Source organism: Haliaeetus albicilla, chromosome 7, assembly GCF_947461875.1.
Source record: "Haliaeetus albicilla chromosome 7, bHalAlb1.1, whole genome shotgun sequence".
NCBI classification, from domain to species: Eukaryota; Metazoa; Chordata; class Aves; order Accipitriformes; family Accipitridae; genus Haliaeetus; species Haliaeetus albicilla.
Window position 1 is genome coordinate 33,998,860 of NC_091489.1, and position 12,956 is coordinate 34,011,815.

The following is a 12,956-nucleotide window of genomic DNA, read 5'->3' on the forward strand; positions in this document are numbered from 1 at the left end:
GGAGGGGGGGGGGGGAACGCGGCCGCGCGAGCAGGGCGGGAGCCCCGGCGCGCGCCGTGTTGCGGCGGCGCCCCTGCCCACCCCGGCGGCCCCGCCTTGTCGCAGTGCAGCGGCGGCGGCGGCGGCGCCTCGCGCCCAGCGTCCGGTAGCCTAGCAACGCGCCGCCCCGGGCGGGACGGGCTCTCCCCGCCTCCGCGTGACGTTGACGTGACGCCGGCGTGCGCCTCCGCGTCTTCCCGCACCAGTGACGCAGCCCGGCCTCCGCCCGCGCTTCAGTCCCGACGGATCGGGGCGGGGGGGGGTGGAAGTATTACATCACGCGCGTGGCGTCACGCCTCCCACTCAAGACCACAAATGATGTCATGCCACCTTCTCCCTAGCTCAGTGCGACGTCACACCGACCCCTGCCCTCTGCTGCCTGCGCCCACATCCAGCTCAGCGGCGGCTTTTTGACCAGTAACCCAGCCCCCCCCCCCCCAGGGATAACCCCGATGCCCTTTTCTCAGCAGAAGCCCACGATTACGTTCCCACACGCAAACATGGTAATGCGAAGGAAAAACCTGGGGAGCCCTAGCACCTGAAGTTCTTCTCATCCTTCAAAGTAACGCATCAGATACGAGAATTAGTCCCACGATACAAGCACAGCAAATTAATTAAGCAAGAATTTGCATTAAAACTAGTAGCGAAGACCGCACTGCATCCATCGCTCTAAATATGTGATACACTCGTAACTACAAAAGCAGTAACAGAACTTCTGACTTGGAGCTAATCACACGCAACCGCCCAACCACTGGCAGCCGTTCAAGGCTCCTCTCAAACCAGAGTTATTCTGCAAAGGGTCAAACACTCCCAGTCCTGCCATTTCATCTGTTGTTGGTTTGTTCCCTACCGCACGTCTGCTACTGCATGAAATCTTCCCGAACATTTTAAAATTACTTCCCTTTCGAAGCCACCTGTGCGGGCTATGAATCAGCCCAGATCCCTTTTTCCTACATGCAACATATAATAATCCCCCCGCCCCCCCTCACATTCTTCTTTCTGACTGTATCATGCTGTGTAGCTTCTGTTCCTCCTTGGTATTTTGGCAGGAATCACCGAGATAATCACGGCCAGGCGGATATTAAACGTTTTCTTCCCAAAAACCCACCCCTAAACGCTAGAGTAAAATAATGAGAACAGAGAATGCAAAAAAGCACAGAAAAGTTGAGAAAAAGGATTGCACCAATCCAGAAAAGTATATGAAATTTAAATTCTTTAAGTCAATATGAAAGCTTCGTTTGGGTTTCACTTAAAGTAGAAAACACTCCTGATTTCATGCTGTCCCACAGCAATCCATAGAACAAGCTACTGATGCAGTATTACTATATTATTATGACATTAACTTACTGCACTATGAATGGAAGATGACGGTATGTCAGAGAACTGGCAACATAGTGTTTTAATTAACCTCTGCTGTTAGGCAGAAGTTCAGTCCCCTCTTTTTTATGTTCTTAAGTAATAAAAAAATACCAATATCAGTATTTCAGAAAAAAAAATCAGTATCTCAAATTTTACTCATTTGAGAGTCTACAGACTATGCTTGTTCAGTTACCAATAATTCAAAGGTAGTGGAACTAGCTTTTTGCATTTAAAGTATCTTCATTTCTAAAACCAAAAAACTGTAAAGATACCCTTTCACAGCATAAATGATCTATGTTGCTTGCTCGAGTCTTATAGTTTTATGACTACTGTGAAATTGGGAACTTTAGTATCTCAGAGTAGCATTAAAAACTGTAGATAAGAAAGATGCAGGGGCGCCTCGCATTGACGTCATGCCTATGGTACTAGTTAAAGCAGTTATACAAACACATTTATTTCAAGGAGACATTATCCAGCTGCTTGAAGGCTGTGTTTGGTAAAGCCCGCAGAATCCAAGAGACAGACTTATCCCAAACCCACTTCAAATTGGTCTGCAGAAGAACCGGTCCCAAGACACAAGGCCGGGGGGGGGGGGGGGGGGGGGGAAGCGTATCACCACCAGTGGACACACCCAATTACTACCTCCCACTACAGGCCAAAAATGTTTGCCAATCCCAACACATGGCCACAGCTGCAGGGATAAAACAAACTGGAAGGAGCTACTTAAAAACATATGCTTTTGTGTTATCTATGTTTTGTAAAATAAGCACCATTCCACTACTATTGCGGACAAAAGTATTTCTACAATGGTGCATCAAGAGAATCACTGTTTTGGTTTCCAAGTTTGTACCTCTTCTGGAAAATTTTCATTGCAAACAGGCCAGGTTTATAAGAAACTGTATTTTCTTTGTAATTACCTCACTAGCAAATTTCACCAAGATCACCAAATAAGCTAAAACAATCTTGCTAGCTCAGACGCAGTCTAGTTCCACAGAAGGAAGAGTTTTTGAACCTGTGCAAAAGAAGCAGACGATTTTATTAAGTTCTACTACACCAAGAGTATTTTATATTTATTATTCAGAAACCTGAACAAAGCTTTCAATGTGTGCATGTTCACATACTGCTAGCACCCAGAGAACCAGCCAAAACTGGCATCTGTCATTAGTTCAGATAGTATTCAAGCATAAAATGGTTGGTATACTAAACAATATCAATAAGATTGAAGATTGAACTAAAGCCTTATATAAACAAATGTCATAAGTCTGTTACAGACTTGTAAGTCAGCTACAGGTATATAAGTCATTCCAAAAAGTAACATAAAGGTAACTTAGTACATACAGAACTTAAGAGTCAATTGCCTAATGCGTAAGTTTAGCAATATTTCAACAGCATTTCTTTTCTGATCTCTTCTACATACTCCTGTTGTAGCCACACCTGCTCCTTTTAGCTTTCTCACCTTTCTAAAGTTATGCAAGTCTTGAGCAGCCTGTCAACCAGCCTCCCTTTTTCAATCAGCATTCATCTAGATGTTTTTTCTGTAACCTGACATATGGGCAGAAACATAGACAAGGAAATTGTAGGACTCCCATTTTTTTCCTGATGCTAGTTTGTGCCTTTTAAAAAAAAAAAAAAAATCAAAATCTTAAAGCACAGTATATATTTTACTTCAATGAATTTTAATACCCTTCTGCAATCCATACAATTAATTGTGAGTTAAATAAATTCATTTCCTCAGAGCCTTCTTTTCCTATTAATCACAAGATTAAAAGGATCAAAATTCTTGTCAAGATTTAGCAGATACAGATATGACAGTTAGCAATTGGTAGACTAAGTCAAACTACTATAATGACAAGTCAGTTAAGTTATTAATAACCTAGCTTCCTACTAAAAGAATTGTTTTCAAAACAGTATGACCTGAAAGTGAAATTAAACTCATCTTTCCAAAAATTAGTACGATCTAAAGATTCCAACAAACATCATGGTACTGTCTTCCCAACTTGTTCTGAGTAGGAAGACAGAAACCTACTTGAATGGATACTCTACAAAAACTTTGGGGTTTATTTATTCATTTATTTAAAAGACCCTTCCTCTGGTTGAAAACTGTCACTGACACAAGAGAGGCTGACAGTCCATTAATTAGATCTCACAACAGTAAATTAATTCCCTCCAGGAATACACACTGTAAGCAGAACTGTACACTTGATACCCCCCACCCCCCTTTCCTCTCTATATTTTGTATTTCAGATTTTTTTGCTATTTTTATTTCAATAACAGATGTCATTTCCAAATATAGATAATTTTCTTCAATGCCCTGGTACACAGGGAAATGTCTCAGGAACGTGTTCCGTTTTAAACTTAGTAAACCTAGTTTCAAGTTTCTCATTTGCCCTTTACAATCTCATAAAAATAATGGTTCTTTGTACCATCTCCCAATACCTGAGCGCAACCACTTAAATTCTTGCTCTAATTATCAACAACAGGCATTCAGAGATTACTTCAAAATCCAAGGTTCCAGCATAATATCCACCTTTTCAGCCACTCTACCTCAATAAAACTGTGCTCACATCAATTTTTCTTGTCAGAGTTCTGTTGTGGTGAACAGAATTCTAAGATCTCAAGGCCAGCAAATGCAACTGAAGTATAAATACTGAAAGCTCTGCTAACACATTACGGGTGTTGAAGATTTCTGTAGAAACAGTCAAACTGAAAACACTGGATCAATTAAGCAAAGGCACGTGGCCTACTTTTAGTAATACTTTTGAGTACCTTTAAAATAAAAAAGAAAAGCTATTTCAGTGATTAAGACAAGCTTTAGTTATTTTATCCATTGCTCTAACCTTCAGAAGCTCAACATGTTATACATATGTACTACAAGGAAAAAAGTTTTAATTATCTTTGCTTCATTAAAGAAAAAAAACAAAACCAAAACAGCATTTCAATACAGAATTCTCAAACACCAACATGAAGAAAATACTAAATACTTTGAACAGTCTTAATGTTTTTATGGCTTTTTAGAAACCAGAGCCCTCTAATTTCATGGACAGATGCAAAATTTACCACCTGAAAGGCAGCATAAAGAGTTAACTCCAAGACCTTAGCTGAGACAATTAAGCAAGAAATGTTATTTTTTCTTTGCCACTGGATTAAACTTCCTCCAACCCAATGCTTTCCTACTGCACTAAAAGGCAGGATAGATATTTTGACATTCATATAAAACCAATAAAGAACAGAAATAAGTTGAGATGCAGATGGTAGTTGATAGACTATTGATAGGCAGTTAACAGGCTACAACACAAAACAGCTAGGAGTGATGCAAAGTTAGTTTACTGCAGAAGGGAATAACAATAAGTGCGCTGGAAAGTGCCTGACCGCAGGACACCCTTTATTCTAATGGTCTTTTATTAAACAAAAAGAGAACCGGTTAGAACTACTGCTGAAGCCTCACTGCTCTTCCTTTGTAAACTTTATTTCTCCTCCCTTTCTCACAAGTCCCTTTTTTACAAGAGCTAAGGTCTTTATGACAGAAGCCCTACTTCTTACAAAAAGCAAGCAACTTAGAACTTCTAATGATTCAATTGTGTTACCTAAACCTCTTGCCAATTCTCTCTCTTTTCAGGGGGAAACAATGCAGTATTACTATTTTATGGTCCTCAGCATCCAGTTTTGGAGGACATCTTACAGAAATCTATCTTCCCTTTGCACATGTATTGAAGAGGCCTCTTGTCAAGCCAACATTCCAATGAAGGCTGGATGTTAACCTCCAGATTTCACCATCAGTTTGTCACCCTAAGAAGAATGGGCCATCAGGCTCCGTTTAATATTTTTGTTTGTTTGCTTTGTTATAAATGTCTCAATTCTCCTTGTCTCAAGATATTAGAGTTGCTGCCAGGTGGTCGGGTAGAATCACTAATGTACAGCCTTAGGTGAGTCAAAAATAAATACTACAAATTTGAGCAATCATTTCTCCATCCCTTCACCAGTCGGTAGCAGCAATAACTGGTACAGACCCATCAGTGTTCCACTACAATACAGATTTTCAACAAATCCTAAGTTTTATCAATAAAGCACAGTTCAGTTGCTTTGTTGATGAAAGTGCATTAGAGTTCCTGTTTCTCTCCACTAACCACAGTGGAGTCAGATGCAACAGGAACTTTATTACTTCCAGCAAAAACAGAATCAAAAGCAGCTTCCTGGTCCTCTGAAGTCACAGTAGCAGTGGATCCTTTAACAGATGTGCTGGTAAAGGATGGCCGTTGCTGTGTAATCCTTTCCAGGTCTGCTCTTTTCCTACCTCTTCTTTTGCCCAGGATTTTGATGTAATTAGCTGGCACAAGTCCTGTGGTTTGGCCATCATAACTAGCCAAAAGCCAACCACGGATTTTGGGTTGTTGTTCTGAAGAAGAAAAGGCAAACGCATCAAGTTACAAAACAAGTTGAAATATATTGCAGTTGAGGCACAAATACACCAGAAGGCTGATGACACAACAGGTAATCATACAGAGATGATAACTCTGTGATGAAAGCCAAATACAAACTACTTCACAAGAGAAATGACTAGAATCTGCATTGGTGAGGTGAGCTGAAGAGTACTGTGAAGTGCAGATTGTTCTGAAATCGATGACACCACCGTACTGCAAATGCCTACGTATTTTCACAGTTGTGCAGCACATGTGAGGAAAAGGTAACCACAAGGGTAACCACAAATCACTCCTCAAGTAAGTTTAGGCTGTGTCATATCTTAGGGAAATTGAACAAAACTACTCAATAAGTTTTATTACAATGCAAGTAATAACTTATGGGGAAAAAAAAAAAAAAATCAGTGTGGATGAGGAGTTCGGTTAAATAAGGTGGTTTCTTTGTTTGTTTTCATTTTCAGAGTCTAACAACATGACTTACTTCACATGCAATTAGAAAATAAAATACAAAACTAAAGTTTACCTTTGGGTGCTAACTTTAGCATGTCACCAGCACGGAAAGAAAGTTCTTCTTCCGAGAGAGCACTGAAATCATATTCTGCTCTTCCAACTACATGATCATCTTCTCCACTTGCCCATTTACTAGATACTGTTTCCAAAAAGACATTAGAAGTTTATCTGCTTTGAATTATAAAGTTTGGTGGTTTTTTTTAAAGAAAAACGAAGAAAACACATTAACTTCCTTGCTAAAACTTTTCCAATAGAGAACTGCAGGAGTAACAAACAAAGCATAATTTGTTGAGTCAATCCAACCAATACCTTTCGCCCCGCCCAGCTGCCACATCTAATAGAAAAGAACCATGAAACTGCATCATAGCTCAACAACAGGCTACTTATACAGACTGTTACTTATGTCACGTGCCTAAATTTCAGTATTGTACCCCAGTATCTATTAACTTCTATTACTTTAGTATAAGATTAATTGCTATACACGTGATAACAAAAGGAATAGCATATGCTGCACTTCTCTCGAGCTACAGATCATCTTTACCTGTTTCTTCATCACTGTACGTAGAAAGCAGTTTCCAAATCAGATAGGGACCTCCCATTATAACAGCAAAGAACAAGAAAATGGGCCAGGATTTTGCGGAGTTAGCCACCTTGTCTTCAAGGCCAGCGCGAGCCACTGTCCCCTCACTTTCAGCCCACAAATCCTCATTCTCGGAGCTCTTCCGCAGACCCAGCAATCGTTGTAGACGTTGGTAGAGATACCTTATAGTTCTCACTAAGGCAAAAGCTGAAAACACCTTTGTGAAGTGTACTTTGAGGCGGGAGAAGTGATTGGCTACATCCAACACAGCTCTGAAACTGTTGTACACTGCTGAAAAGGTAGCATCCATCATCATGCTGACTGAGGCAAAGGCATGCACAATACTTTCAATGGACTGAAATGCACCTCTGCTGCTCTCTTCAGCCTGCTGAACAAACCTGCTGGGAGGAATATCATCTGCACGAAAGCGGTTATAACCCAAGCCACCATATCCGTAACTGTAAGGACTATAGTTTCCATAAAAAGATGTTCCATATGAACCATAGCCTGGAGAAAAAGAACTACTATATGCTGGCCTGAAAGTGCTCAGACTACTGCTTCCCGTTTGCTGTGATGGTCTTGGCAAAATAGGTGGAGGTATCCGTGCAACTATGGGCTGTCCAGGCCTGGTCAGCAGGCTGTCAACCAAATCAGCAGACCTAAACAAATTCAGACAAGAAAGATCAGTACTCAAAATAAGTTCATATATTTTCATTTCTTGGCTAACTATCTAAATACAACAGTGTGTAGCCAAACACTCGGTACATTGCACAACATTTGTGGGAGGTAAAAATTCTAGTTAGGAAATACAGGTCTTTTAGGGGGAAAAAAAAAAGTCATGATGAGATATTTAATGTAAATGTGGAACCACAGCATATCTGAAATAGGCTGAAAGTTTTTCCCTATGTACATGTATTTTATTGACTAAGAAAGCATGAGATACTACATCTAGATCCAAACCTGATGCTATAACACCAAGGTCATTTTTCTGCACACAAAAGCCTCTCATATGCACTACCAAGAATATTTATGAACTTTTCAACCTAAAAGCTTTATTTCCAATACTTGTTCTCAGATCTTCAATACAATGAGCCAATGATACAGCAGGAAGGAAGTTTGAGAGCTCTTCTGAACCCACCCCTAGAGAAAAGGGTGGCGTGACCTAATTGAGAATCCAAGTAATTATACAACAACATAAGCAAGGGCTTTAGGTCCCCCAATTTCCCCCTCTACCCAAACTATCTCATTACCTTTATGTAGCCTGTCAAGGGATTGAATCTATTACTGTTAACTGTTGGCAGAAAAAGGTATTATGAGTCAATTATTTGTTTTTAAATTAGTAAACTTTTATCCCTTTGTATGACCATAAGTTTAAGTAATTTTATCTATGCCCCTTTTGTAATAAGACTGCAAGTACTACGCACCAGTGGAGTACCAGTACCAGTTTGAATTCTGTCAAGCAGCTGTCCAACTTTTGCTGTTTCATTAAAAAGTTAATCACATATTATCATGCTAAAAGTAAAACATTTTGGTCATCTCCATGTTTACTGCCTCATCCCATGACTTGCCACTTATTTAGTCCATTAAATTCACAGAAAAAAAACCCAGACAAAAAGTCAAGTTTGAATTGCTATGGAGCTGCTTCTTTCTACAATGCTTTCTGTGTGAAGCATGCTTGCTGTAATTTTTCTGTAGAAGGTAGGGTACAACTTCCTCTCAGCAAACCTTAGAGGCTTCCACAGCAAGGAATAATATTTATATCTTTACACTGTTTGTTTTTTCCATCATAGACTTTAACTCTCTTAGCAGCTAAAAACAGAAGCAAAAATCAGTTATTATCACAGAAAACAGAGGTACTGTAACCTACTAAGTCACACTACAGTCCCCTCCCCAATAGTCAACTTAAGCCACCTCACTTTAAAGCTGCTTGAAGCAATTTAAAATGAGCTAGATAACCCCAGCAAGAAAAATTAACATCAAATTTCTTGCTCAGCAAGCTTCAGCTTGCAGTGAAAGCAGCGAAGTTTCTGTTTAGTCTTGGGCTAACCTTTTGCCCAGTTCCAGCTCCCTCTAATTGCAGTCGCTAGCACCAAATAAAAAACAAGACTGATCTTCAACCACTAAGCTCTCCTTGATTTCTGATAAAAAGGAAGGCGTTTACAAACACATTCTGTACAACATCCTTCTCCCTGAGCAGGTTGGATTTTCTGGAAAAGCTCAGACTCCCGGCTTAACGCACTTGAGACAGACGTACACATGCATCTTCTCCAGTTCCTGGGGACGACCCGCAGCTTCCTACAGAGGCGCGCACACTTACAGAGCTATATAACGCCCAGGAACGGACACCCGCACTCTGTCCACTCGTGGCAACACGTACAGCTTTACCTTCACCGCGTTAAGCGCGCGGCTTTCTACAGACACAAGTAGGGTTTGAGACCAGTACCCTTCAGGAGCCTCTCACTCTCTCTCCCCACCGAGAAGGGGGAATCCACCGGAGACCCCTCGCTCGCTCGCGCACCCGCCCGGCACACAACCCCTCCACAAAGCAGGGCAAACGACCCCAAACCACCCCAGCAGGGAACCCCACCCCCCTGGGCCACCCAAACCGACAAACCCCCTCAAGCTCTGCTCAGCCGCTGGCTCGCGGAGGCACTGCCCGGCTGGGCCCGACCTTTGAGCTCGCCTCAGGGGAGAAGGCGAAGGCGGGAGAGGCGCAGCCGCCCTGAGGGGGCGAACGCCCAAGCCCGCCACAGGCAGGAGAAACCCGGGGTCGGGGTCGGGGTCGGGGTCGGCGCGGGCGCGCGCACGCACGCACTCACTGGAAGGCCGGCGCCACGGTGCCCGCCAGCCGCCGGTTCTCCCAGGGCTTGGGAGGCGGCGGCTGCGACGCCATCTCCGCCTCGTTGCGGGCCCCGCTCTGCCCCCGGCCCAGCGCGGCCCGGCCCGGCCCGGCCCGCCGCGTTCCTCCGCCTGCCCGCCCGCCCGCCCCGGCAGACATGATACGGGAGCGCCGAGCTATTCACCAGCCGCCGTTCGGCCAGGGCTTCCCGCCGCGCCGGCCCATCGATGCGCTCTGCCTCGCCGCTGCGCAAGCCTGTGCCTGCTCCGCTGGCCGCCCGGGAAGGGGGGAGGGCGAGGCCCCGCGTGGACCGAGGGGCGCAGCGAGGTGATCGCTTCCCCCCGGGGAGCGGGGCGGAGCGGGGCGGGGGGCGGGCGGGAGCGAGCGAGCGAGCGAGCCCGGAGCTCATCTGCGGCGCCTCCGGCCTCCTGGGGGAGGGCGGCCCTGTGCTCAGCGGTCCCCGTTCCCCCGCCCCGTTCAGCCCGCGCGAGGCGCCTCAGGGGCGGGGGGAGGGGAGCTGTAACGGCTCTAACGGCCGGGGGGCGCGCGCTGGCGCGTGGGGGTGGGTTACGGGGCTCCCTCCTCTCCCCGAGACCTGAGGTGTCGGGCCGGGAGCGGGGGTGCTTGAGCTTCCCGTTGCGCGGCCGTGGCGCCGGTCAGGGCTGGCCTCGTCGCCATCGCGGGCGGGCGGGCGGGGGCAGCGGTGTGGCGTGTGCCTTACGTCCCGCGTGTCGGCGGGGGAAGCGGCTCCGTGGGGACCGGTGCGCGGATCGTGGCTGGCGTGGAGAACGCCAATATATCCTGCCTCTGCACCGCTTCTCGCAATATAAAAAGTCGGGGGACATCAACTGCTGCCCTGCAGGAGCAAAGCCCAAAACAGGATCAGGTGGTCTGTCTGTCAGTAGGTATTGTGGAGTTCCTTGCCAAAGGATGTAGAGGCGAAAGAATTTCAAAGAAACGCTGGAGAAGGATTGGAGGAAAGATCTGTTAAGGTTTACCAACAGGCAAACTGCAGTAGGTCAAAGGAACCCCCCAAACCAGAAATAACGGGGCAGAGAGCACTTGGCAGAGGTACAGAGGCCCTGCACACACGGGGCATCTGTTTATCCCCGCTTTGGGTGACAGTAGACTGACTGAACCTTTGATCTGAACAACTGTGGTTATTCTTATGTGCCTCCTGAACTTTTCTAGACAGCCAGTAAGGGTGAGCACCTCACTGGTCATCTCTCTTTTGCCATATTTTTCTAAAAAATGCTGAAAGTTCTATCCTGTTATTAAATTTCAGCCAAAGAAATTAGTCTTTTCTAAAGTTCTGGGCAGAGAGAATGATGGGAAACCAAATTAGCCATAATCTTTTAGGAAAAAAAGCATTTTGAGATCTCTCACAAAAATGGGAGTCCTATATTTGGGATGGGAAGTAAGAAATCTTAAAAAATTGAAGGGGCTGATGGAGAGAAAAGGCTTCCTTTGCCTTTAGGGCTTTTTATGACAAAAGGGAATGGCATCTGTTGTTTGGAGCTTTTTTTTCCTGTGCTTTTAACACATTGTTTCTTTAGTTGCTGCAATTTTAGAAGGAATTTCCATTTTACATTTGGTTTAATATCTTAGCTCCACCCTCCTTCTCTATTCAGTAAAGAATAACGTGTCACGTAATACACTTTATTGAAGATAAAGCTGGGCAGAAGCTCAGCATACCTTTGTCAGAACTCTCAACTTCAGGTTTTTCTAGGAAGTACAGAAGCTTTTCCCTGAGTCAGTGGTCTTTTTGGGTTTGTCTTCCAGTTCTGTTGTGCCTTTGATTTAAGACAAACATGTATCCTCAACTTTTTCTAGAAGACAAAAAAAAAAACCCCCAGTGATTCTAAATATGGTGCAGTTAAGTGAGTCCTTTTATTGCTGAATTGTGTTTATTCTAAGCTTTTTTCTTTTCTTTTTTAAATTTTAGAATTATCCAACATGTCTTCACTAACAGAAAAGGACAGACCAATTGTTCAGCTGTTACTGAACACTGGTACTTGCCCACGGTGTATTTTGAGGTTCTGCTGTGTGGGATCACAGACACTTTATAGGCATCCGTACAAGGTTTGTTCTTTGTATTCCTAATTAGAATGTGTGAACATATGAATGTAGTGTTCTTTGCACTACCCTGGAGGAGAAGGTTGCTGCATTCTTGGGCTCTTTGCCTGAGAGGAAAACTGTCGTGTTTTAACCCCAGCCGGCAGCTAAGCACCACACAGCTGCTCGCTCACTCCCCATCCCGCAGTGGGACGGAGGAGAGAATTGGAAAAAAAAAGTAAAACTCATGGGTTGAGATAAAGGCAGTTTAATAGGACAGAAAAGGAAGGGAAAATGATAGTAATAATAATAGAATATACAAAGCAAGTGATGCGTAATACAATTGCTCACCACCTGCTGACCGATACCCAGCCAATCCCCAAGCCACAGTGTCCCCCGGCCAGCTCCCCCCAGTATATATACTGAGCATGACGTCACATGGTATGGAATATCCCTTTGGCTTGTTTGGATCGGCTGCCCTGGCTGTGTCCCCTCCAGACTTCTTATGCCCTTCCAGCCTTCTTGCTGGCTGGGCATGAGAAGCTGAAAAATCCTTGACTTAGTCTAAATACTACTGAGCAACAACTGAAAACATCAGTGTGTTATCAACATTCTTCTCATACTGAACCCAAAACATAGCACTATACCAGCTGCTAGGAAGAAAATTAACTCTATCCCAGCTGAAACCAGGACAAAAACACTTTGCAAAATGAGTTATGAAAAATTACTGGTGCTACACTGAAATTTTGAGAAATTACAAGAATCGTACAATAACAATTGTTGTGGGTTAAATGTTAAGTTTGACTGTGAAAGTTGCTATGTATTCCCTGAAGACACCAGAAAACAGGGCATGTTAGCTTCTGCACAGCATGGCTCTATCACTTTTGAAGCACAGCAGCTATGACTATTCCCTCTGTTGTTTTTCCTTTAATGTAATAAGTAGTAAAGGGGTTGTGGGCAGTGCAGCTGATGCAGAGGAGGAACCATCTATGCTCCAAACTTTTTTGCCTCATACTTCCTTCTTCTTTCAGTAGAATTGGTAGGGGGACGTAACTGAAGAATTGCGGAGCACAGGTTAAAGATAGATCTTCCTTTTTCAATCAGTCAAACACAGTGTTATTAGGTGTCCTTTTTAGCTGACCTTAGTGCTGAAATTGAG

At 44.0% G+C, this 12,956-nt stretch overlaps 2 protein-coding genes across 5 annotated transcripts in view; one reads left to right on the forward strand and one right to left on the reverse strand.

Moving 5' to 3' along the window:
* Positions 1–3,053: 3,053 nt before the first annotated feature.
* On the reverse strand, positions 3,054–10,026 carry PEX13 (peroxisomal biogenesis factor 13). Of its 2 annotated transcripts, none has more exons than XM_069787648.1 (4): positions 9,927–10,026; positions 6,865–7,562; positions 6,337–6,462; positions 3,054–5,791 (listed from the first exon to the last, which is right to left on the reverse strand). In XM_069787648.1, the coding sequence occupies exons 1-4, from the start codon at positions 9,965–9,967 to the stop codon at positions 5,496–5,498; spliced, it is 1,161 nt and encodes a 386-aa protein (XP_069643749.1). In that variant the 5' UTR covers positions 9,968–10,026; the 3' UTR covers positions 3,054–5,495. The 2 variants fall into 2 exon arrangements, with proteins under 2 accessions (XP_069643749.1, XP_069643748.1); XM_069787647.1 differs by lacking the exon at positions 9,927–10,026 and adding an exon at positions 9,723–9,879.
* The window catches only part of PUS10 (pseudouridine synthase 10), a 36,030-nt gene continuing 33,038 nt past the window's right edge, over positions 9,965–12,956 (forward strand). For 2 of the 3 annotated variants that reach the window (XM_069787642.1, XM_069787644.1), the window contains exons 1-2: positions 9,965–10,069; positions 11,688–11,824. In XM_069787642.1, coding sequence (XP_069643743.1) covers positions 9,970–10,069; positions 11,688–11,824 — 237 coding nt within the window. In that variant the 5' untranslated portion in view covers positions 9,965–9,969. Of the gene's footprint in view, positions 10,070–10,298; positions 10,814–11,687; positions 11,825–12,956 lie in introns of those variants that run through there. The other variant, XM_069787643.1, reaches the window with a different exon arrangement.